This window comes from Colletes gigas, unplaced genomic scaffold (assembly GCF_013123115.1).
Source record: "Colletes gigas isolate AHSC1104 unplaced genomic scaffold, ASM1312311v1 Colletes_gigas_Sc00020, whole genome shotgun sequence".
NCBI classification, from domain to species: domain Eukaryota; kingdom Metazoa; phylum Arthropoda; class Insecta; order Hymenoptera; family Colletidae; genus Colletes; species Colletes gigas.
The window spans coordinates 855,437-882,581 of NW_025106649.1; the positions used below are offsets into that span (position 1 = coordinate 855,437).

Genomic DNA, 27,145 nt, shown 5'->3' on the forward strand with positions numbered 1-27,145 from the left:
GTATCAGAATTTTAATCTCTGGAGTACTGTCTTATGTAATTAAATGCAGTTGAACAATTTAAATACAATCTCTGCTATGTTTTTACGATATTGAAAAACCTTTAAAAAGATTAGTATAATAAAAAAAAAAGAACAATCGTTTTAGTAGTAAAATTCTGGTCTGCTGGAACAGTCTTCTTCTACTAGGTGTCCTCATCTTTAATTTACAATGTTCATAATGTCAAAAAAGTAAATACCAGTCTTCTAATTTAAACAATTTTTCTACGCATCAAATGTTAAATTGTATGTTTCACCCCTTCCATTTATTTAATTATGCTTAGGCCACTTTTTCAAGGGACTTTTCTAAATTGTTCAACCATACATTTAATCGTGTTAGATGTACTCAAATGAACAATAAACAATATTTCAATGCTACTTTAAAATCTGAATATTTAGAAAACTATCAGTTTTGAAATAATTTTATTACAATATCTTTATTTTCAATATCTAATAGTCTTCCGTGACAATAGAATTTTGCTATAAAAATATCTAATATTTGAACTATCGTTGCTTTGTTATGTTCGCAACGAAATCACACAATTATTACAAGCAACACTGTTTTCTATTAAATAAAATAACGAATGAAGATATTCTTATTTTATAAGAATGCAATCAAAATGAATACATATTATGAATTAATTTGACATATAAAATTACGGAAATGCATGATCGTTTCAATCGCGAATGTTCTGGTGCTTGTAAACGAATTTAAGAAATCAACAACCTGCTGGCCGAATCAATTTAAAATTGGATTCTTTGTTTTGTTTTTTTTCATTATTGCTTGTTATATTATTTGAAAGCATGTTTCTTATAAGAGAGCAAATTTACAATAATGATGTGTACAATCATTGTCTAGAAGTTGTTTATTTCTGAGAGTTGTGTGTATATTTATTAAACAGAATACATCGTTATCGTTAGCGGCATAAAGTACAACAACCTTCTACGGGAAACGCTATAAACGATATAAGTACATACATTTAATAAGTACCTACACCTAAGTATACTTCTTAAAATTATTGGCATCTGTGTTTAACGTTGCAACACTGAGATCCTGGTGTCCCTTTTTTTCACAATGGTTTCGTATCGCAAATCGGGCTATTTCGATTTTACTACGCTAAAATGTATTGCTTAGATGACACAATAGCAGCCAAACACGGAGTTGGGCAAATTTTATTCACAAATAACGAATAAACATATGTTTAGATTTGTCTCGAAAACTAATTTCTGTTTACATTTCGTTCGTAAATTAGAATTCATTCACAACGGCATTTAGAAGAATGAATTTATGGGCAGAAGTTAGCTTACGACTAAATCTAACATTTTTATTTGTTATTCGTGAATAAAATTTGTCTAATTCTGTTCCAGTCACTTAATACCGCTTTATACCTTACAAAACAAACGTAACTAACGTTTATGATGATACGAGAGTAAAAATTAGCGATAAAATTAGTTTGCGTTAAATTAGGTTATTTTGGGAAAACTTAGATTTAACGATGTGTTATCGAAAAATTATTTCAAAATGTGTAGTCGATTGGTAAGTTCCAGGAGGATTCTTAAACGTTTGGTAAGTAGTGAAACTGCAATATTTTTGCCTTATTATGCATATATTACATAAAATTTTGTTTATATTTACAGGTAACGAACAACCAGAGGACTGTGGATTCTACAAACAATTATTTTCGACACACCAATCGTAGGATTAATCAATTTTCAAGTGAATGAGATGGAGGTAAGGACTTTTTATGTATTATTTAAGAAATGTAGAATAATAATAAAGAAGTCGTTTAATCGACTTAATGCAGCACTCTTTTGAGCAAGGATATCATTAAAAAAGCAGAGCAACATACTACTAATACCTCTCTAATTTAATTTGTATTAATTGGACTTAGCCTTTAGTAGTTGCCAGCCATTACAATGACTAGGTATAACAAAATATTAGAAATATTAGCAATGTATGAATTGAAATTGAAATTAGGTTGCTATTATATTACACAAGATTCACCATGTATAACTCATAAGTTTAACATGTGAAAAATTATAATTAATAAAATGTAAGTCACGTTTGTTTCTTAAACTATGCAGCGGTTTTAAGTAGCTAGCTGCCATCTTATGTATGTATGTATGCATATAACGTATACATATAATCAGAAAGGATAGCAATTATTCATAGATGAGATTTTGAAAAAATTCTTAAAACCTTTGTTCTCAAATGTTTAACTATTCGATACACTGCCGTTTCGTCGACTAATGGCAATATTTATGTATAAACTGTAACTGATGGTGAAATCAAATTAAATATGCTAAAAACAATTTCATTTCCCCTTTACTCGGCCCGAGTAAAACACTTAAGAGTTATTTAGTTACAGTATATACGAAATTCACATGGACGATACAGTATAAATAAACGACCGTAGAACGGCAACGAGGTAATATGTTTTTTAACATGTTTCGGTATATCGCAGTAGATCATGAGAAAACGATGAAAGGAATCGACGCTGCTACAAATGTGTTTTCTCTTCTTTTACAATTTTTCTTCGCGTATCTTCATCCATATTATAAAATGTAGAGCATAATTTCGTTCGTTGTAAAATTTATGTATTTCAAATACACGGTCAATTGTTAATTATCCGTGTATCGTTAACGTCTCGATGAAAACAATTTTTTGAAAACTGCCAATGTTGATTTATGTAATAAGTACAGTTCATGTATATTCCTTTCTTTTCTGCATCGGTGAAATTATTTCGTAACATTTTATCCGTTTGATTGTTAGATCCTGATATGGCCGATAATTAACGATTATTTTATTTGACAGGAATATAAATAATTCGTCGCTGGATCGAAGCGAATGTACGAATTCTGGGGTCCGATCGTTAGAAACTTTCGATACTTACACATCTATCGTATTTTTCCTAATACTAATCGTTACTTGTATCTTAATTTCCCCTAGGCTAGCGTAGATAAATGTTCCCCGGTCGTCGACTAAGGTTCAACATTCGAGTTTATCTGTTCCCTTTTCTTGGTCATCGTAGCCTGGAATTTTAAGCGATTTTCTCGGTTTTACAATGTGTGAGCATCCCCCATGGCAGATATCCGCATTATTCCGCAGATAATTTTGCGTTGATGTTTCCCTTGCAGAGATGAACACGGTCATTCGTCGATCATAAGTTCGAAATGCACAGTTCCAGTTTTTTCGCCTCTCACGTCTATATGCAATATGTTCCTCGCCCACGCTAGACACTTGACGTTGATTACTATATTCCCTAGAGGATAATTAAAAGTTTTCTATTATAATAAATACAAAGTAAATATAATAATTATAATTATCTTAATTCTCAAACTAACTCAATAATAAATTGTAGAATGCATGGTTATAAGCGGAAATTATAATAACAGATGAAACAAACGATAAGAACTCTGTCATTTCTAGCCTCGAAACGAAAATTTCTTTTTTAAATACTGTTTGAATTTCATTGCGTTGACTTACTTGCTGGTCGAAGAAAATGCACAGCAACGACGGGGCTTAAGTAACCAGGAATGTTTTTGTAGGGATAGTAATAACCTGGAAACCCCTGACTCTTGGGGTAATAGTTCAGCTCACCGATATTTTCGGTATCGTGAGGATTTTCACCTACGCAGGATACCCACACGGTATTCAGCTGCAATCAGAAAAAAATACACACATGATAAAATATAATAAACAAACCAACTTATAAAATCTGAGGATGAAATTGTGTCTGTTACGGTCGCTATCGAATTTCGGTCAGAATTTTTGTTGCAAAATGTGCAATCGTCCAAACCAGACTTGGGTAAATTTGATTGGAGAAAAAACAGATAACTGTTTGAACTAATATTTAAACCTTTGATCGAGGAAATATTAATTGTTTTAAATAATTGCCATTTCAAATATGCTTTGATTAAATGTTAATTCACTTGTTTAAAGTAGCAATTCAAATAACGTTATTTCAAACGTGCCCAAGTTTGATACAGACGATTAAAACTTATTATTACATGTTAATTTTGTAAAATCGGTATTGGTGGAATTTCCTGGTAACTTAAAATACTGGCTGACGTTATTAACTGACCGACTAACTAACCCATGAACTGTTGGTGGATTTGATATGTTGAACGAGATTGTTTGGCATTTCTTTCGGCAGATTTTTGGTGTCATTGTAGAATTCCGGTTCCCAATCGTATATCTGAAAATGGAATATTTGTTAATCAATCAGATCACATAGTACAAAAAGGAGTAAAAATAAAAGCTGAATCACTTTTATATTTAATCTACGATTAAATCTAATAATTTTATGTTTCTTCGATGCTCGAAACAATCAGAAAGCGTAATTAATTCGGGGATTTACAAATGTTATTTATTAGAAGGCACCCTTAATAGAAATTCATTGTCAATTGCGTTAGCTATTGATGACCTACTCTATTTAATTTAATAAAGATACAAGGCGCTGAATTATTGAAACCATATTGTTCTTTAGGCGAGCAAGGTCCCCAGTTGTTCACATCAACCGCACAAACATGTCCGGGCTTCACTGGCGTATTGTAATTGCAAATCTGTTGATTTCTACCGCCGTTTGGTAAAAGAGTCGAATTGGTGTAGTCTGCGGAGAATCGACAATGTCGGCATACAAAAATATTACAAGTTATGCTCTTATAATTAATGAAAAATTGTGTCGTTTTTTCAAATTCATTCTTTACAGCGTTATTAATAAAAAAGAAAAAAAATAATGCAATCAATTTATATCATACAACGTCCATCATCATCTAGGACCGTTATTTTTAGGCAGTTTATTTATTTTGTTTGCATAAAACTGCAAATATTTAGCGACAACCTGAATTTATGTAATATACAGCACTGTTATGCACATAATCATACATCGTGATAATTTACCTTGTAAAAACTTATCCAACAGTTTGGTCCACTTTTGCACCGACGCTGGATCCGACGAACTGTACCAAATTAACGCTTTTTCTGCGGTGTTATCGGAGTTCGGTCGAAATCCTAGACCTAATCACGCAGAAAATGATTATTAATCAGTGAGAATGTATATAATTAATAGTTACTTAGTGTATTATTAAACATTTATTGAACTTATAAAACTTATAAAAAAAGAAATCTTTTCGTTTTGCATTTTCTTAAAGTTTGAAGTTATTAAAAACACAATTCGGGATTATGATGAAATTCGAAATATTGGCAACGCGATGCGGCCTTGAACTGAATACACAGGGTTGAGGCGTTTAACTAAAATCAGTTAAATCACTGTGCAAATAATAACTTTGGAGAAAATTGATTCGAATGAATATTTAAAATTTTTAACTTCCTCGAAATCGATTGTTTATATTTGAAAAAATACAAATAAACGCAAACACAAAAGATTACAATTGATAAAAGAGAATTTTTAGAATCGGAAAATTATAGAGATTTTAAAACGATCGAGGTTATTAATAAAGATAATAAATTAGCGAAAAATGCGTTCGCGGATACGGGGGGGAGGGGGAGGAGGGATTTGTGTTTACGAAACGATCGATTCGTTGTAAACAAAATTTCGAATTTGATACTATTCTTATCCATTGATTTTACGTGTCTATTTTTAATCCACTTCGCTTCATTCTGTTGAGCGAACCGAAAGGTCGTTCCGTAGGCAAGCGTTCCATTTTATTAACGGCGGGAGTTCGAAGTTCGCTGATCAGCTGCTTTATTTCATTACTATGTCACGGCACTGTTGCAGACTGATAAACAACGCGATACGCTCGAGCAATTGATACGGGAACTGTTAAGCACCTCGTTCTCGATAAGAAAATTCAGCTGTGCAAGAACAGCTACATAAAACTTAATCTATTAATATCTCTAATAAAATTTCGTAATCTGTACAGTTTTTAATACTGTACTTATCGTATTAGTTGCATACAATTAAGCTAAACGTGTGGAATTCTCTGGCCAAAGTTTTATTTTTGTATGTAAATTCTTCTTAACATTTTCTTTTGAAAATTAATTTTCTTAACCGCTTAGTGAAAAGATCATTCCATATATGGCTGACACGGTAGTGAACGCGTTAATTGTATTCTCTTCTCAGAAATTCTCTTGTTGAATTCCCTAACCGTCTCGCGATGATACAAAAATCGTCTCCAGTAACGATGTACGCGTCTAGAGTTTCGTTTCTGTTTTGACCATGGGTTCTAGGAACTCATGGTGTTTATCATACAAAGATAAGGATTCGCCACCAAGGCGAACCGACCTTCACTCTCGCCATTCTTCGACGGGTGAGTCGTACGATCTCTGAGATAAGTCTTCACGCTTAGACTCGTACGTTTAACACTAGAACTACCAAACCAGTCAAAATGACCCATTCGTAATTTCTAATAAAACTTGTAAAAAATTTACTCGACTGAATTTTTGAAAAATCGTAATTTTCTGTAAGAGAATATATAAACACTTAATTCCATTGCATTATATATTTCTTCGCGTTTCAATTTCTTTGGTACAAATAAACACACTATAATTGTCGGTTGTTCTAGTGTTAAATATTGAAGTTTGATTTAATTATACAACCCATAACCCTACAATTCTAACATTCCTTTTATCACAGAGAAATAACAGTAAATACGAATTACGATTTTCTATTTTGATCATACTGACCTCTAATCATCCGAGTGTAGTATTATAATTTTCATGACTAATCATGTTTCTAGGAAATGGCCAGCACAATGGAAAACGAATACTTTAATATATTTAATACTATCATTTTTTATTTTAAATTTTTTAAACTTATTGTATTTATTGCGTTACCTGGATTGGTCCCTATCAAGCTCTCATCCAGCGTCCATCTTGGTTTTTCAGGATTTATCGTGGCCAACAGCCCCTTCATGCAAATGGCGAAGAGGAGGGCCAAAACGGTTAAAAAGCAGGTATAAAAGGCTCCAGTGATAGCTGAAAAACAAGAAAAAACAAAATAAAGATTAGGTAACAATTTAATAAAGTCTCCATGAGATTGTCTTTTATAGATGCAAGCTTAAACGATCGACTAATTTTCTAGCTACTGTTTAAAATTATTTTTATTTAATATTGATTTTAACACGCGTTTGCTAATTGGAAAGCCACATAGCCTCGAAAATCTTCAACGTTTGAACGATTGAGCGGAAAATATTTAACGCCTGGGCATTATGCCAAAGTCCGATCTAAATATAGTTCCCTTTTCAAGAGTACCGTACGCTATGATGGCCACCCGCTTCTATCCCTTTATCGCGATTAGCTTTCGACTGCAGATTAATATCCGATATAAAGCGATACCTTTATTCGATCGTAACGCAGCTATTGCTTAACCGATTACACGTTACAACTCGATAAAGCCGTTGTGAAGAAAATGGAAATTATGACCGATGAAAATTGTTCAATAACATAATTTTATTATTTACATTCCTTCTATTTTCAGTTTTCAACGTGACTTAACAATTACAATTAAATTAAACGAAAGTTAATGTTTAAAGAAAGCACCACAGTGATCTATAAATAACCTAAAAAGGCGCAAGGTCAGTCAGTCTTTTAAAAGGAAAAATATATTTCCAACTTCGATTTCAATTGGAGATGAATCACGTATCCTTGAAATTATCACATATTTGAAAATTTAACAAGGTATTACCGGGTTACATGTTATCGAGATGCATTATTCAGTTCAATAAGTGATAAAAATTATTTCCTCCGTCGATGATACATGATCATAAATGCACGATAGTTGTTCCTTTTAATATTAAAATTTAAAAATCTTTATTAGGAACATGACACTGACGTCATGACGAATATGACATTCGAAAAACAAAAATGTTTTGTATTGTAATTGTGTCCAATGGCATTTCTTTGTTTGCGCCATTAAAAGTAATGGAGATATCGCTTTGTAACAGAGTTACCGAGACACCCTGTGCATTACATAATTAACTTTGGGTTAAAGAAAATGACAAAAGGCCGCTACCAACAAATGAAAGGGTCGTATTATTCAATTTATAAGAATACAATGCGGAAACATGCGCGTAAATCTCGCCGACAACGTTTGCTTCTATTTAAGTAATTATTTATATTTATGTAGAACTTATATAATTGAAGTCACAACTCTATCTAATTTACGATTACGACGCACCAGCATAAATACATCCGTTCCGTGCGAGACTTATATTTCAAAAGTATAGGGATAATGTCGGGAAAAACAGAACTAATAATATACTTATATTGCGATACGTTGATTGTGCAAAAACACTAACATCAGCCAGGTAAACCAGTTTTCCAGGCTTTTAAAACGTATGTATCGTCGAAACGTTTCCGTTTACTGGTCTCGGCGACGATGTAGAGTTCTTTTACAAGCGTGCATACTATTTTAACGACGGATCGACAGTAATTTCAGTAGTTACTGCGGTTTCCTAGTTTTTCTTCCCTCATAATTGCAATTTATCATCGCACGAGGATCTAATGTCATCTAAAACTCGTAAAGTTACTCGTCGACGCAATGTATGTTTCGATTCGATTAAAATTTCTAGTTTCACTAAATTTTTTATACAGGTTGTTCGGCCACACCTGGGAAAAATTTTAATGGGGGATTCTAGTGGCCAAAATAAGACGAAAATCAAGAATACCAGTTTGTTGATGGAGGCTTTGTTAAAAAGTTATTAAACTTTAAAGTTCCGTCCGTATCGAATTTTTTTCTCGAAAATGTGCAGGATTTCGGGGGTAGGTCTATTCACTAAAAATTATTGTAATTGAACCTCGCAACCGAAAATAATTTTTTCAGAACGATTTGAAATTTTTTTTTTCCCGTCGAAAAATTTTGCACCTTCTCGAATTTTTTTCTAGAAAGTGAGTAGGATTTCGGGGGTATGGGTAATGACCAAAAATGTTTGTAATTGACCCCCGCAACCGAAAATAATTTTTTTAGAGCGATTTGAAAAATTTTTTTTTGTCGAAAAATTTCTTTACCTACCGAATTTTTTTTCTCGACAGTGGGTAGGATTTCGGAGGTATGTGTATACACCAAAAATTATTGTAATTGACCCCTGCAACTAAAAATAATTTTTCCAGATGAATTTGAAATTTTTTAATTTTGTCGAAAAATTTGTCCACCTTCATGAATTTTTTTCTCGAAAATGGATAGGATTTCGGGGATATGTCTATTCACCAAAAATGATTGGAATTGACCCCTGCAGCTAAAAATAATTTTTCTAGAAGGATTTGAAATTTTTTAATTTTGTCGAAAAATGTCGTTACCTACCCAATTTTTTTTCTCGAAAGTGGGTAGGAATTCGGAGGTATGTGTATTCATAAAAAATGATTGTAATTCACCCCCGCAACTGAAAATAATTTTTCCAGATCGATTTGAAATGTTTGCATTTAATTGTTAATAACTTTTTAACGAAGCCTCCATCAACAAATTGATATCTTGACTTTCGTCTTATTTTAGCCTCTAGAATCCTCCATTAAAATTTTTCCCATGGATGGCCGAACACCCTGTATTTTTGTCGCGTCGAATTTATTTATATGTCCATTACAATAATAGAAATCGAATATTTTCGATTTGTCACGTCGACGATATTAAATAAATAAAACTCAAAGTATTATCACTACTCGATTATATAAGATTGCTTCTTTTATAAATGAAACTTTCATTATTAATTATACATTTAATATTAGTAATTAGAAAATGTCACGAGCAAAAGAAATTATTTAAATACGAAAGATCGAACGAGATATTAAGATTAAGATAATTCACGTGATAAAAGGAATTAAATTACCTGAGTCGTTTGCTTCACACGCCACCAAATGTGTGATAATGATTATCGTGGACGAAAGTTGACGGAATACTTGTCTTGCTTATATAATACATTAACGTAAGATAACATAAAGAAGTCACATTACGAGTGTATTCGTTTGTTGTGTTTCGCGAGTTAAATTTTATTCTGCAATAGAAATAATTTTTAGAAATTTATTTATTTATTAATTTTCTATTTTCAACGTATCGCTCCGATATCTTTTGCATAGTACAATAATACGTATTAATGTATTATAGTAGTTGAACATAATATTGACATAATTTAGTAACATCGGCCGCGTGCCAATATACATACGTAGGCACAGTATTTTATAACACATTTTATAACTGCGTCGAATTTAATCTCACCGTATTAAGAGATATTAGAAGCATTAATATCAATAAATTGTGACAGAGGTTACTTCCGCTCTAATAAATCTCGTTCTTTTCTTCTCTCCCTTCCTCTCTCATTCCTTCACTTTCTCCCCCCTTCTCTGTCCTTGTCCCTTTCGTTCAAGAAAGATACAAACATCGTTCTGAAGATTAGCCTATTCGGATTACACGCTTTTCTCGCATTACTTATAATTAAATAATACAATCGAATATAATTTTGCAATATGTTCTTATTATTAAAAGATAGACATCAATGCAACGTAATTATAAAATCATTATTATTATTATTAGCGTATTTTTACTGTAAAAAATTAAGTAAACCTATATCTCTGAAACAATTAGAGCTACAAAGAAATGTTATATGGCAAAATTAAACAGCATCGAATGATGCACAAAAAATGCAATTGCAACCATTTTTCAACGAAAGATGTGTGATCGAGAATAAATGATTCAAATGTATACTATTTAAATTTCGTTCAAATTTGCATGACCACAGAAAACAACAGATTTAGAAGTTCCATGAATATTTCACGAATGTGAAAATGTATTTTAATACATGAGAACGAGATGTATTTTCAGTCTCTTGGTCAATTTTTGGAAAATAAATAAAAAGTGTTCGGTGCTTTTGCTTTCACGGCTTAACATGTGCAAAACGATCATTGCATGACCTCATTAAAACTCAATTTACATATTCATGCCCGGTTGAAAGTAAGAGCAGATTTATCAATCTTGTTCAGCCTATGGTCGAGCGAAATTATCACGTTCCATTTGATTTTCTTCTTTTCTTTTTTTTCTCTGTATTTCTAAGCTTCAAAATATTACTATTAATGCATATTTCTCCCCCCTATGGTTTTAGTTAATTTGTATTTTATCGTATGTTGTGATATTGCTTGCAATAATACTTCGACGAAACGAATATCTTCATTAAAATTTCTCTTGTCATACTGTGTCTTGTTTACTTTCGGTAGATGAAATTGTTTATCAGATTCTGACTTACACTGAATTATACTACTCGAGTGACCAAATGCGATAAGACACGTTTGCCAGATTATATTTCAGACAGTAATGATAATAATCATTTTTATAGTTGCAAATATCTCGTAAATGGTTGAAGGTACAAAGAAGTTAAATTGAAGAAATTTACGAATTTGAGTCAGTTACAAGGTGTACGTAAATTATTTTTATTTTATTTGTGAAGGTCAACTTAGTTCTTTTAAATTACCTCTACTAACTAAACATGCAAACAAAATTTTATGTATCCATTAAAAAAAAACTGAGTTCTCCTTAAAAACAAAAAAATAATTTACATGCATCTTGTAGCTGACTTAGAGCGGTGTAAATTTCTTCTATTAAACTTTTTTTATACCTTCAACTATTTATGAAATATTTATATTGATACCTTGTATATTAACACTGTTATCAATGTATCGGTGAGCTTTGAAAATGAAAAATTACCTCTAATATTTTAAATACTTACCATGTTACAGGAACGTGGAGGCAATTAGCAATATGGACACGTGGACGTGCAGTAATGGATTCGAGGAAATATAGCAAATGGAACGATACTCTGTAGCACTTACCGTGGAAATGAAATGGATGGAAGGATGAAGAAGAGAGTAAGGTATTTTATATGATTTACATAAAATTTTCACGACATATTAGCTCTGTACCTTACTAGTAAATAATTCATTTATTATAAAAATGTTTAATCGAAAGATTCAATCGATATGGCACATCTGGTTTTCAAATAGGTTCGTCTAATCTCATAATCCATATACAATGTAAAGTTGTCGACAGAACTGAGTTTGATATTTGATAAATTTATACATTATAGTATACTTGAACCCTGAGTTTCTTTGATATAGAATAATTAATTTTTTTATATTAAAAAGGGTTAAGGGAATAAGAAATATTATACAGGGTGTTCGGCCAGCCCTGGGAAAAATTTTAATGAAGATTCTAGAGGCCAAAATAATACGAAAATCAAGAATATCACATTCTTGAGTGAGGCTTCGTTAAAAAGTTATTAAAAAATTTCAAATCATTCTGAAAAAATTATTTTTGGTTGCGGGGCTCAATTACAATCATTTTTGGTGAATACACATACCTCTGAATTCCTACCCATTTTCGAGAAAAAAATTCGAAAATGTGAAATTTTTCGACTAAATTAAAAAATTTCAAATCGTTCTGGGAAAATTATTTTCGGTTGCGGGGCTCAATTACAATCATTTTTGGTGAATACACATACCTCTGAATTCCTACCCATTTTCGAGAAAAAAATTCGAGAATGTTGTGAAATTTTTCGACAAAATTAAAAAATTTCAAATCGTTCTGGAAAAATTATTTTTGATTGCGGGAATCAATTACAATAATTTTTTGTGAATAGACCTACCCCCGAAATCCTAACCACTTTCTAGGAAAAAATTCAGTTCGAGCGAAACTTTAAACGTTAATAATTTTTTAACGAAGCCTCCATCAACAAATTAGTATTCTTAATTTTCGTCTTATTTTAGCCTCTAGAATCTCCCATTAAAATTTTTCCCAGGGGTAGCCGAACACCCTGTATAAAATCGTATAATATAAGAAATTAAATTTCTTATAAAATTATATTATTATTAGACTGCGGATGTTTATGCATTTTTGGGGAATTTTAATTCTCAATAAACTACAGAATGCACTTAATATGCAAAGATCTAAGAAATACTTAAAGTAAGATACGAATTATTATATTTAAGGGTTGAGACAATCATCTACAAAGCTCCCATTTTATTAATTCTATTAATAAAAATATGAATTTGCATAAAGATAATTATTATAGACTTGCATTGAATTTCTGCTTGCTTCTAAATGTCGTTTTATAATTTTTACGTTCCCATATTATATTTAACCTCCACTTGTTACTAAATAATTTTTACATTTTAAATATCGTTTAATACTTTTTTTAGTTGCCTAAAGTATATAAATGCAAGTAACTTCCATTGCTTTCGAAGGGAATAAAGAAAATGTTAAAACGTTTAAAATACCTCGCCGATCATTCTGAAGTAAATTATTTTATTAAATTGACCGTTCTCATCGTCAGTCGCGGACTCTTGCATTACATGAATATCATTGTGTTCCTTGGCTAGCGGAAGTTTTAATTACATTTCATTCACAGAGGAGCAGTACTGTAAAAACGTGGACTACAAAAAGTAGGCGTTGAAACTGTCGCTATCAATAATGCAGTTGTGGTTACATATTCAGATAAACGTGTACATAATGACGATCCATATTGCTCTCGTGAATTGTCTCTTTTCGGTATTGAGACGGTAAAAAAGAGGTCATTTATTCGCTATTGCGTCGATGAAAATAGCTTCCATGTTTTCTAGCATTTTGCAATGAATATCAAAGAACTTTTTGTCAATAACTCTAACATATGGAAAACATCTTCTCTTCAGTTATCGAAGTCATAGTAAACAGTTAATAAAATAAAGAACAGAATAAAAAGAAAAAATAACAAATACGTGCAATTTTTATTCTTATTATTCTTTCGTATTTTCGGAGTTATTTCGAAAGAATAATAAGAATAAAAATTGCACGTATTTGTTATTTTCTAATCGGCTATTTATTCTATTTTTATTATTTCGTGATATACAGGGTGTTCGAGTATCCCTGGGAAAAATTTTAATAAGAGATTCTACAGGCCAAAATAAGACGAAAATCAAGAATACCAATTTGTTGATTGAGGCTTCTTTAAAAAGTTATTAACATTTAAAGTTCCGCCCGTACTGAATTTTTTTCTAGAAAGTGGGTAGGATTTCGGGGGTAGGTCTATTCACCAAAAATTATTGTAATTGACCCCCGCAACCGAAAATAATTTTTCCAGAACGATTTGAAATTTTTTTTCACCGCAAAGTTTCAGCACCTTGTCGATTTTTCTTAAAAATTTGTTTTTCATTTTTAATAAATATATGTATTTGACGCTCTACAGAAAAGTTGGCTAATACTTTTTTGTAGCTACCTATGGGCTCTGCGTCAGAAAAAAATTTCAATGAGATACCTTTACTATTGTAGGAGTTATGACAGTTTGAAAATTGGATCAGTTTTAGGGGGTTTTTCACACTTTACGATGTCAAGGAACAACTTTTCCAACATTCTCATAATCTCCACATATTCTCCACTAAAATTCGCGTTGTTTGCTTTTTGAAACATTAAAATCGTCCAATCCGTTCAGAAATTATTACGTTTTAAAAATTCGCATGAAATTTCAAGACCTCACATTAGATTTTCGGTAAAGAATTTTTTTCTCGAAAATGCATAGAAATTCAGGGGTATGTGCAATGACCAAAAATGATTGTAATTGACCCCTGTAACTGAGTATAATTTTTTCAGTATGATTTGTAATATTTTAATTTCGTCTAAGAATGTCAGTATCTACTCGAATTTTTTTCTCAAAACTGGGTAGGATTTCAAGGGTTTGTGTATTCACCAAAAATGATTGTAATTGAGCCCCGCAAACAAAAATAATTTTTTCAGTATGATTTTAAATTTTTAATATTTTTTTAACGAAGCCTCGATTAACAAATTGATATTCTTGATTTTCGTCTTATTTTACCCTCTAAAATTTCCCATTAAAATTTTTCTCAGGGGTGACTGAACACCCTGTATACAATATGATCAATGTCAGAAAAGTATCTAACAGTCGTGTCTGACTATAAATCGAATAAGGGAAATTCTACTGTATTTAAGGAGCTCATGGTTAATCGGAAGAGTTGGGCAGATTTTATTCCCGAATAACGAATACAAATTTAGATTCACTCGTTAATTAGCTTTTGCCTGCGATCGTCGGTTTAAAAAGTCCGTCGATAGAGTCGAATTTACAAACGAAAAACAAACAGAAATCAGTTTACGATTTAATCTAAAATTTGTATTTATTCGTTTCGATTAAAATTGTCCACACTCTGGCCAGAAAAATTAGTCGAATTATCTACATAGACTAACAAATATTCATTTTGTAAGTTAATAGATTTTCTATTAAAAGAAATACCGATTTTTAAATAGAGTCAAAATATAACCCATTTTAGTAAAAATTTACCTGGTTTGATAATTAAAGTAATCGATAATTATTGGTATACCAGAAGTTGAAAGTTTTAGAAGAGAATCTTGAAAATTTCAGTTTTTAATAGTCCATTCCATTTGTCATAAATTAAACTTTCTGTCTTCCACAAAAATTTATATTTGATACGAAGTTTTTTTATACCTCGATAAAAAGTGCTTATAATTAAATGATTATATCCTAACACGTTCGGTAATGAGACCACTTACCTTAAATTTCTGACTAAGTGACCGTTACTGGTCGATTCTGGTTTACGCGAGAAAAGAAACGACGAAAATAAAGAAAAAAAAAAGAACCAACTTTGTACAGCGATCAAAAATTATTTTCTATAAGCTTTGACCGTCTCCGTGGCGCATGCGAAAAGTCATTGTGGAAAGTTTCCACATTTGAGAACCAGTGCTTTACGCACCAAAGCCATTGACCTTTCTTCGTCACTTTTCTTTTATATTGAGGACGACAAAAGTATGCGAACAGGATGATAAATAAATGATAATCTCGTGCTTCCCGCCTCTTTTTATGAATTTATAAAACAGCGTCGTTTCGAGTTGTGCAATTATAGCAATTACGTGGAAGGTACAATGAAGATTATACATCTAGACCTTGAACGATTACGATCTTCCGGTGGTAAAATTTTAACTGAATTGAAATCACGGTTGCTGTCCCGTTTTACACTATCTTCAACAAAATGATCACAGTACATATCTTTAAACTTGAGAGAGAGATAAGGAGAGTTTTATCAGGAAAATAGATTCTTAAATTCTTGTTTACACTCGAATAGTGGTTATTTGATAATACGATAGTATTTATGAACAGTAACAACATAGATGGAAATAAAACTCATCGATTATATTGTTTTCTTAAATCAGCTTACGATTGTTTGGATGTCGCATTACAGGAATTTCTAAACTTAATTCGAATTCAAATAATCGTAACATTACACCTCGAACTAAATAGAACAACTAAATTAAATAGATGAAAATAAAAAATTTATTGATTATTTATAACCGCCTGGGATGTTATCGGTATCAATGAAACCCGTCGCTGACGAAGGTAAAATTCACGTTCGTTCTATTATTCCGAGCAACTGATGCTAAAAGTTACATTAAATTTTGACATCTAAACGAAAGTTCACACGAATATAGATCTCGTTACTACAAACTAAAATAGTACGATAACAGTGATCCGGCACTTAATTCCTTATCGTTGCGGAGTATTTGGTGGCTCCAGTTACTGTTAGATGGTTTCCAGTACCATTGATAACAACTAAACGTCGCCAGAACCGTATCGTTTTACATTTACCGAATCGAAGCACGATCCATCGCGCGGGGATTCCATCGTCTTTGCCGCCGTCTAACGCCATCGAAACTTATCACGGATCCTCTTTCGTTCCGCCGTTGCCAAAACCAAGAGCTTCCCGGTCGTTTTCGATTCACTTCACGACCGACAAATCTACGCGTATTTTGGTCGTCACGTTGAATCTCGGTTAACCGGTTGGACGAAGCAAACGGGGCAGCGAGAACTCGTAAGAAAAAACTGTACGCTACAAGCTCGTCCCGTTGTCATATGGCGAAGCCAAGGAAGCCCTAATTCACGGCACTTGATTTAGGCATTCAACTCCGTCTCACGCCTACCGCGATGACACAAAGGGTAACTATTTTGAACGAGGCCTTTGAAAAAAGACAGAAGTCAAACGGCGGAAAGGTACCGAAAGCGATTCCCACTCGAGCTGTACGCGATCGTCACGTCCAGGGCAGCGATCCTAATTCTAGTCAAATAACCGAGAAATAACAGAGAAATTTACCCCATTTTTTCCCGGTGTGACCGCAGTAGGTCCCCTCGGCGGGGTCGTGAATATAATGCTGAATGGCTTTCCACTTCGTCTTCGCTTCGGGCATCCGATTGTAATCGAGGTTGTGGGAATTATTTTGTAGTCTGTTGCCGGTCGTGGTCATCGTGACGAACGCGAGAAACCGTTACTACTCGCGACGAACTATCGCACGGCACTGGCGTCCCGTCGGAGGCGTTTTTAACGCGCGCGTGAAGTCGGAGGACAAGTGCACAAAGAAACGTACGCAATGTATATACGCAGACGCGCGCGAGCAACTGAAGGAGCACGGTTTCGCGACGCTGAGCGATAGTTGCACACACTCCTTTCGCTGCCCGTGGCCGCCGAGGATGACCGAACGATACCGCGAATAGTCGGACGAGACTACGACCTGTTGGCCCTACGGTTACCGATCGAGTAGCAGGAAATATGTTCCGCGAGATACGTGCATATCGAAGCCTACATATCGCTGTTTTATTCTCGACTCGCGACTACAGTACGGGGCAAAATTGGAAACCTCGAAGCAGGAAGGATGGTAATTCATTTTGTAGCTAATATGCATCGTTCGGTGCAAGTTTTCAACTTGAAGAATTCATTAAAAACACAAACGAAAGCTTATCCAAAAAGTTACCTAACCCCAATGGCTACTAGCTATTGCGAATATGTACTTTTCTTGTCGAAACCGCGTCTACGATTCGAATTCCAATTTTTATTTAGCGCATAGCCTGGCGCTTTATTCAATGAGAATTATGTTCTTTCATAGTCGTTAGCTATCACCGATCAATCACGTGATAGAACCGCTTATCAAACTTATCTCACGGAACAAACCGGAGACTACTAGCACAGACGATATTGTATACGTCGAGTACACCTTTCACCCAATGTATTTTTTTGGCCCATTTTTCTGGGGCTCTGGAGCCCCCATTACAATTTTCGTGTCGCTCGCAACGTTATCAACAAATTTAAAAATAAACACAAGAGGAAGTGAGACAGAAAATGAAGTTACAGAAATTTAGTATTTTTTAACGGAATGAAAACTGTACGATTAATTTCATTACAGTCATCGATCGAAAATATAAACATATAAGATTATTTAAAGATTAAGATAGAATAATAAGATTATTTAAAGATTTGAAAATTATTAAAAAAATACGTAAGGATGTGCCTCATTGATAAGTACACCGAAAATCCTCTATTTTTTATTTTAAATTGTAATACGTCATTTATTTAAAAAATAACTCGGTAGAACGTATTTGCGATTCGAAATCAGTGTTATCAGACTACGCATCGGGGGCTCCAGGAACTCCTCATGCCACTTTCTCACACTATACTCAATAGCGTGTACTTACGTGAGCTCGTAAAGTTTCCAGTGTCCAGTTTCTAATCTAGTGAAGAATAGTTTCTCAACTAACCGCCATCCATGAAAAGAGGACGCTGAAATCACCTTCGAATTTTCAGGTCGGTATGGCAGTCAGATTGAGCCACGAAATACATATACCATAAGGTGAAAGGTCTACTCGTATGTGTACTTCGTCTGTGCTACTAGAGGATGGTAGATGGATGTCATTTTATTACAGTAGGACCTTCAACGTTAGAACGTATAAACAGAAAAGCGTAGTATAATAAATAGTATTTAAAAAATATTAGCAAATCGAAAGGTATCGCGGATTATAAAAGGTACTTGGATATTTTTAGGCATAAAAAGAATACGATTCGTACGGTTATGTAGGTTAGAAAATCTTATGAGATTTGACAATCCCAGTGAGTCCGATATGGTTTGTTTATATTACACTTTTATTACCGGTGGTGTTATTTTACCTCAAGTATGAAACGAACGCCGACAAAAAAAAGTAAGCGTTCTTATATCCGAAAATTATCTTAACTGAACGATCTCCCTATTAGTTCGAGTAATGGAGGTCCTGCTGTACCGTGTATTCGCTATGTAGTCAATACTTATTCCACCGTTACTTATTCACTCAAGGTTCGTTCGAAATACACCGTGTAAAAATTATATTGGCTCGTATCGTGCTAAATGATCCTCACTTTTGAGTAATCTTTCGAAATATGTAGGTATTATGCAAATTGCCGAACTAAATAATTTGTGCAGCGATAAGCACATCTACCATTACTCCAACATACCAAGTAACTTACAATAGTAATTGTAATAATAATTAAAATAAAATGGATATTTCTTTTAGTAATTTAAATAAAATGTATCCCTACTATTTTATATTATGATATGTTATATTATGTAAAATAAAGAGACTGTCTAAAATATAAGTTGACGAACGCGAAAATGAAGTTAGAAAATAAACCTTAGAAACAAATAATATTTGGTTACGTTTCTATTTAAATAATAATTTATTAATTTCTTTAACGTTCCGTTTGGTAAGGCAAAACCAAGCACTATATCGCGGAATAGATCAACTTGAATCCATAGACGTATTAGATGTTATCTCTAAAAGTGTACAGCGGCAGTATAAATCGGAAACGCTCAAGGTCACATTATTTCGCATGTTTCTTGTCACGAGGTACAAACGTAACTAAGATGACGCTTTGCCGTGAATTGGATTTCACATATTCGATGAAGGACAATTATTTGTGGAAGACCATCGACGACTAATTTTATCCTCGAAATTAGATCCTTTAACATTGACTCGCAGGAGTGGAAATGTACAAAAGAACAACATTTTTTTTTAACTTTTGAGATACTCTTGAGAACAGAAATAAATAAAAAGAATTTTTTTAGTCCATTACTACAGACACGTTAACACATAAAGATGAAGATTTACAATTTAGTATGACCATATTCGAGTAGAGGTTTTTTTTTTAATCTCAAGTGGGCATGTTACTTGTTATACTTTTATTTTTGAATTACCAACGTCATTCCTGAAAAAGATCTACAGCTGGGGTCGAAACGTAATTGAATAAACAAATTATTTTTTGACCAAAATAGTATTTAAAATAAACTCAAATATATTTTGAATTCGATAGGACTGACAGTATCTTTGATTTACGTATCATTTTCGTATGTACTTTGGTGTAAGGTTCTTTATTGTTTATAGTAAATTATCCAAATCATGTTCAAAATCCTAGTTACTAAGAAGAAATAGAAGATTACTACTGGCCTTCCTTAATTTTAATTTATTCGATTGAAAATTAATTTAACAATCAATTCGTCTTTTTTTTAAGAAAAACCTTAATTTTCTTGAAATTTACCTATTATTATTTGAAAGTCTAACGAGTGAGAAGTACGTTGCTTGATGTTGGAGGCCCACAAATTGCATTCCACGGTGACCAGTCTGTTTGCTGTAATAAATATAAAAACGGTGTCCGTAGTGTTTTCGATATTTAACAACGTAACTCTATCTTACGTGTTAAATTCTTGAACTGCAACGCAACAATGGGGGACAAATAATATGGTTGCCCGGAAAATGGAAAATATTCAACTGGAAATCCTGGACTGGGTATATATTCTATTTCGCCGATGTGCTCTTTGTCGACGTTGTTCGCTCCGTCGCATGACAACCAAACATAAAACTACAATAGAATAAATTTCAGTATTTCTTGCTACCTCTCGACGCAAAGTCTAAAACTTGCTACGAAAAAATTCTTTCAGTAGGTTGTGCAATAAGTCCATTCGCGTTTCTTTACGAGAATATTAATCCTCGAACAGCTGCTACCCGGAGTCCATTTTGTTTCAACACTAAATTTTCTTATTTCACATTCTTGTATTTAAATTTTAATATTATTAAGATAAGATTATTATATTTGTAAATTCTTTACTCGCCATTATTGTTTATTTTTAGAAGATCATTTATAATAATTATTATCGTTATACAGGGTGTTTGACCACCCTTAGACTTCGGACTCCATTTTGATTCGTGCAAACTGTTCGTTCCAGAATCGAAAAATTCTAATGGGAGATTCTAGAGACCAAAATAAGACGAAAATCAAGAATACCAATATATTGATGGAGGTTTCGTTAAAATGTTATTAACATTTAAAGTTTCAACCGTACTGAATTTTTTTCTCGAAAATGAGCAGGATTTCGGGGGTATGTCTATTTACCAAAAATGCTTGTAATTGACCTCTGTAACTAAATATGATTTTTTCAGCATAATTTTAAATTTTTGAATTTCGTCTAAAAATTTCAGTACCTTCTCGAATTTGTTTCTAGAAAGTGGGTAGGATTTCGGGGGTATGTCTATTCACCAAAAATGATTGTAATCGACCTCCGCACCCGAAAATAATTTTTCCAGAACGATTTGAAATTTTTTTTTTCGTCGTAAAATTTCACAACTTCTCGAATTTTTTTCTAGAATGTGGATAGGATTTCGGAGGTATGTCTATTCACATAAAATGATTGTAATTGACCCCCGCAACCGAAAATAATTTTTCCAGAACGATTTGTAATTTGTTTTTCGTCACCTAATTAGATTTTCGGTAAGGAATTTTTTTTTCGAAAATGCGTAGGATTTCGGGGGTTTGTGTAATGACCAAAAATGATTGTAATTGATCCTCGCAACCGAAAATAATTTTTTTAGAACGATTTGAAAATTTTATTTTTATCGAAAAATTTCTGTACCTACCCAATTTTTTTTCTCGAAAGTGGGTAGGATTTCGGAGGTATGTGTATTCACCAAAAATGACTATAATTGACGCCCGCAACCAAAAATAATTTTTCTAGAACGATTTGAAATTTTTTGATTTAATTGTTAATAACTTTTTAACGAAGTCTCAGTGGAGAAATCGATATTTTTGATTTTCGTCTTATTTTGGCCTCTAGAATCTCCCATTACAATTTTTCCGAACACCCTGTATATCAAAAATTAGAATTTTTCGATTCTGGAATGAACATTTTCCACGAGTCAAAATGGAGTCCGGAGTCTAACCTAGAATTTCTACACAGCAAACCTTTTTCGACTCTTGTATCATTCTCTTTAAATTAGCTGGCATGTTCTCTGGCAAATTCGACGATTGGTTGTAATAATTTGGTACCCAATCGAACCTCTGCATTTCATGCAAATAAATATCGAAAATTATTACATAATAATTTACATCAGCTCTCGTAGAAAATAATAGAATCTGACACTGATATTACTTTGTTGAATTTGATAAGAACGCAAGGTTGCATAGGATACGTGTATCCATATGGAGATTTGCTACATACACCGAGGCTTTTGATATCGAAAAAGCACGGTTTGGTGTTACGATCCGATCGAAACGTTTCACCTTGACAACTATCATCGTAGTTCGATATACTTTTATTATACTCTAAAATGAAAATAGCGTTTGTTCATATTTGTATTCAATTGTGTTAAAAAAAAATTATAATCAATTATTAAAAGTAAATTATTTTATCGAGGAACAATGTATAATGTAAATACGAACATCTAATATAGAAATCTTGAATACCTTGCAGAAAATCAGTCAAGGAATGTATGTATCGTTTTGGTCTGGCATTGGTGCTTGAGTTAAATACCGATATGATGGGCGATGCAGCTGATATACTATTCGGTTTGAAAACTATCCCTTGAAAAGAATTTTATTTAATACAGCTTTTGATATTTCTGATTTATAATTAATTTGTATTACTTTGCTATTTTAATTGTAAATTTTCAATTTTAATTATCGTTAAATATTGGTATGGATAAAGTATGTCCACCTGGACTGCCAAAATGTCTGGCTGAACGGGAGAGCAGCAAGTTTCGTCCAGGATGGGATTTTGAAGATAAGCCAACATATTGGAAGAACGGTTTGTCTAATCGAGAAACATAGTCTATACTGATCTTCAGTTGCACCGCGAATATTGTTCCCAGAACGGCGTAGAAACATAGGTAGAATATTCCTAGTTGACCTAAATTTCAAAAACATACGTTCAACGTCGACACAATTGCAGCATGTTCCTCCGCGATGATAAAAAGAATGGACAAAAAACCGGACGGTGTTAAATTGATAGAATGTATTGTTTAGAGTTACACGTCTAGTCTGTACTCGTTCCGTGCGTTTAAATTTTTTCCAAGGACGTTTATCAATTTTTATAAACTCGACACTTTAGCAAAACCGGTTACGGAATCACTGTCATTTAATCTAACGTGAAAACGCAGAAACGAATTCGAAAATTGTTCACGCGAATGGTTATTTGCGTTACCCCATTCTTTTGCTGTTCTATCGAGAAATGCTTTTCGTTCGTTGTCCCAAACGAATCGTGAGAAATTTCCAAGTAGTCCTAAATCGGGCCGGGGCTTTCGACTTTCATAATATTGATCATCGTGTAATATGACCATGTTGAAAGTTTATTAATATCAAACACAACACAAGTTTATTAATACCAAACACAAGATTATTGGGAGAAGGTTAATGGGAAATATTCTGTATTTTGAAGGTAGCTACATATTTCTTATTGTCTGAATATACAGGGTTACATTAAAATAAGTGATCGCATTTTGGTGGTGTATTCTACTTTTCCTAAAAATAAAAAAGATATCGTATAATCATCGTTTTAAATAATCGTAAAATAGTGACTTAAATCCTGTTTAATTTCACGTTGATTATATTCGACTTTAATGTCCACAAAATCCCTAATCAGATCAACGTTTTATTACGTAATGATTTATTGCCATTATATCTTTTTAGTACCATCTATTTTATGTATTTATCTATCCACATATATGGTACAATATACAAGTATCATTTGATCTAAGTTTTCATTAATACTTACCGTGATAGAAACACAGACGAAGTAGTATAGTATAGACTATGCACTTTATGGAAGAAGGTGACTCACAACTGAAATAGCAATCTGGTAAAAAACTAGTAGTTTTCGAGCGATCTCTTCGTGTAAAGAATGGTGATCTTGGAAACTATACAGGGTGTTCGGCCACCTCTAGCAAAAATTTTAATGAGCCATAGTAGAGGCCAAAATAAGACAAAAATCAAGAATACTAATTTGTTGGTGGAAGCTTCGTTAAAAAGTTATTAACGTTTAAAGTGCCGCTCTTACTGAATTTTTTTCTCGAAAATGCGAAAGATTTCGGGGGTATGTCTATTCACCAAAAATGACTGTAATTGAACCCTACAACCGAAAATAATTTTTCCACAACGATTTGCAATTTTTTAATTTTCTCGAATAATTTCACACCTTCTCCATTTTTTTTCTTGAAAGTGGGCAGGATTTCGTGGGTATGTCTAATGACAAAAACTGATTGTAATTGACCCCCGCAACCGAAAATAATTTTTCCACAACGATTTGCAATTTTTTTTCTCCGTTGAAAAATTTAGGCACCTAATTGGATTTTCAGTAAGGAATTTTTTTCTCGAAAGTGCGTACGATTTCGGAGGTATGTGTAATGATAAAAAATGATTGTAATTGATCCCCGCAACCGAAAATAATTTTTTTAAAACGATTTGAAAAATTTTTTTTCGCAGAAAAATTTCAGCACCTACTCGATTTTTTTTCTCGAAAGTAGATAGGATTTCGGAGGTATGTGTACTCACCAAAAATGATTGTAGTTGACCCCCGCAACCGAAAATAATTTTTCCAGAACGATTTGAAATTTTTGAATTTAATTGTTAATAACTTTTTAACGAAGCTTCCATCAACAAATTAGTATTCTTGATTTTCGTCTTATTTTGGCCTCTACTATCGCTCATTAAAATTTTTGCTAGAGGTGGCCGAACACCCTGTATAAGTATTTCAATTTGCAGGACAAACAACCCATTGAATATCTAATCTATCACATTCATGATTTGTAGTAAAATGCTCATTATAATTGTTCTGAAAATACAACAGTAAACAAGAAAATACTATCAACAAATTGGTATTCTTGATTTTCGTCTTATTTTGGCCTCTAGAATCCCTCATTAAAATTTTTCATTTAAATTTTTCATTAAAATTTTTCAATTTAATTTCATTAATTTGAAACTCTACGAGCTCACGTACGCGGTACGCGTGATCTGGCATAAAGTAATAAAGTGGAATGAGGTGTCACCGGTACACCCGGTGCTCCGTCTGGCATCTCTGCCAGTGATGCCAGATTGAGCACCGGGTGCACTACTCACCCTATGCCAGATCACGCGTACGTGAGCTCGTGGAGTTTCGGAGAGTCGACAAAGGCAAACTGACACATGCCCCCTTTCTCGATTCTCCGAAGCTGCCCGAAGTAATTTCGGACCGTCTCGTGGGAGTCGAGAGAGGAAGGCTCATTTGCCTTCTCGCACTTGAACAACTGAAATTCGACCTCACGTCGACGGCATACGATTTCAAGTCTCGACTGGCCAAGTATTTTTTATTTTCCGACCTATGTATGTAAACGAACATAAGCAAGATACTATAATGAAAAAAATTTTGTAAAATTTTTCTTACGGAAATACACGTTTTAAGGCCCCCTGATCATATTTGAATTATTGAAAAAAAAATAAATTCATTTTTATTATTTCTATACATGAGCGTACATATGTATATCATTTCAGATATCACTTCTGATACATCTGGCAACTTATAACCATTACTACTGGCTACTGCCAGCCTCTCGCAGCCTCTGCTGGATTCTGCTGGCCTCTGCTAACCTCTGCCAGCATGTGCGGGCTTCTGCCTGCCTCTGCTGGCCCCTGCTGACCACTGTTGACCACACCTGATACTTCCGACAACGTATAACGATTACTACTGGTTACTGCCAGCCTCTCCCAGCCTCTGTTGGCCTCTCCTGACCTCCGCTTATATTTCTGACGACGTATAACAATTACGACTGACTTCTGCCAACCTCCGCTGGCTTCCGCTGACCACTGCTGATCTTTCCTGGTATTTCTGACAACGTATAACGATTACGACTGGCTACTGTTTGCCACTGCTGGACTCTGCTGTCCACGGCTAGCCTCCGCTGGCCTCTGCTGACCACCTCTGATGCTTCTGACAACGTATAACTATTACTACTTGTTACTGCTGGTCTCTGCATGCCTCTGCATCCCTCTGCTGGCCTCTGTTGGCCCCTGCCGACCACTGCTGACCACTGCTGACCTTTGTTATCAACTTCTGACATGATGTATAAGTATTCAAGCCTTGTATAATGTAAATCTATGGCAATAAATGATATAATTTAACAGAATTCTATGTGTTCTCATCATTTTTACCTTTCTTTTCCTCTCCAAATCATTGCCTTAGTTTTAAGAGACCGTTTTTCCTGTTAAAATTGGATTCCCAAAGTGTCCAGCTCTCGTACTTGCTGCCAAAATCAAAAATTAACTTTAAATTTTTTTTCTGTAACCGTCACTCTCGGACCTGTTGGCAATATCGAGAATTCATTTTTTTCGTCAAAAAATTTCTGCTCGAAAATTTCGCCGATTTCCCAAGAAGTCCTGAAACAACTGGGAAGTCCTGAAACAGCTGGAAATGCCTGAAACAGCTGGAAAGTCCTGAAACAACGAAAAAGCCCCGGAACAGCGAGAAATCCCTGAAACAGCTGGAAAGTCCTGAAACAACTGGGAATCACTGAAACCGCTGGAAAGCCCTGAAACAGCTGGAAAGCCCTGGAATTTCTTGGAAACGCCGAAAATTCTTGGAAACCCTGAATTTTTAGCACAGTTCTGAGTTTCAGGACTTCCTAGTGGGTTCAGGGAAACCAAGGAGTTTCAGGGAGTCTTATAACTAAGGTAATGATTTGGAAAGGAAAAGAAAGGTAAAAAATGATGAGAACACATAGAATTCTTTGTAATTATATCATTTATTGCCATAGATTTACATTATACAATGTTTTAATACATATATATCATGGCAGAAGTTGATAACAATCAGCAGTGGTCGGCAGGGGCCAACAGAGGTCGGCAGAGGGATGCAGAGACATGCAGAGACCAGCAGTAACAAGTAGTAATAGTTATACGTTGTCAGAAGCATCAGGGGTGATCAGCAGAGGGCAGCGGAGGCTAGCCGTGAACAGCAGAGACCAGCAGTGGCAAGCAGTGACAAGCAGCGGCAAGCAGTACCCAGTCGTAATAGTTATA

The 27,145-nt window shown here is 33.7% G+C and overlaps 2 protein-coding genes across 3 annotated transcripts; both read right to left on the bottom strand.

Annotated features, from left to right (window-relative positions):
- Positions 1-801: 801 nt before the first annotated feature.
- On the bottom strand, positions 802-17,467 carry LOC122400725 (sodium/potassium-transporting ATPase subunit beta-2-like). Of its 2 annotated transcripts, XM_043402332.1 has the most exons (8): positions 17,123-17,467; positions 6,836-6,976; positions 4,940-5,056; positions 4,468-4,649; positions 4,134-4,235; positions 3,524-3,695; positions 3,173-3,299; positions 802-3,069 (listed from the first exon to the last, which is right to left on the bottom strand). In XM_043402332.1, exons 1-7 carry the CDS (start codon positions 17,271-17,273, stop codon positions 3,187-3,189), a joined length of 978 nt encoding a protein of 325 aa, XP_043258267.1. In that variant the 5' UTR covers positions 17,274-17,467; the 3' UTR covers positions 802-3,069; positions 3,173-3,186. The 2 variants fall into 2 exon arrangements, with proteins under 2 accessions (XP_043258267.1, XP_043258266.1); XM_043402331.1 differs by having other exon boundaries at positions 811-3,299; positions 17,123-17,465.
- A 2,424-nt stretch (positions 17,468-19,891) lies between these two features.
- On the bottom strand, positions 19,892-23,436 carry LOC122400881 (sodium/potassium-transporting ATPase subunit beta-like). The gene is made up of 8 exons (XM_043402615.1): positions 23,301-23,436; positions 22,815-23,006; positions 22,565-22,681; positions 22,251-22,423; positions 22,064-22,159; positions 20,521-20,686; positions 20,366-20,455; positions 19,892-19,902 (listed from the first exon to the last, which is right to left on the bottom strand). The coding sequence occupies exons 1-8, from the start codon at positions 23,434-23,436 to the stop codon at positions 19,892-19,894; spliced, it is 981 nt and encodes a 326-aa protein (XP_043258550.1).
- Between the last annotated feature and the right edge of the window lie 3,709 nt (positions 23,437-27,145).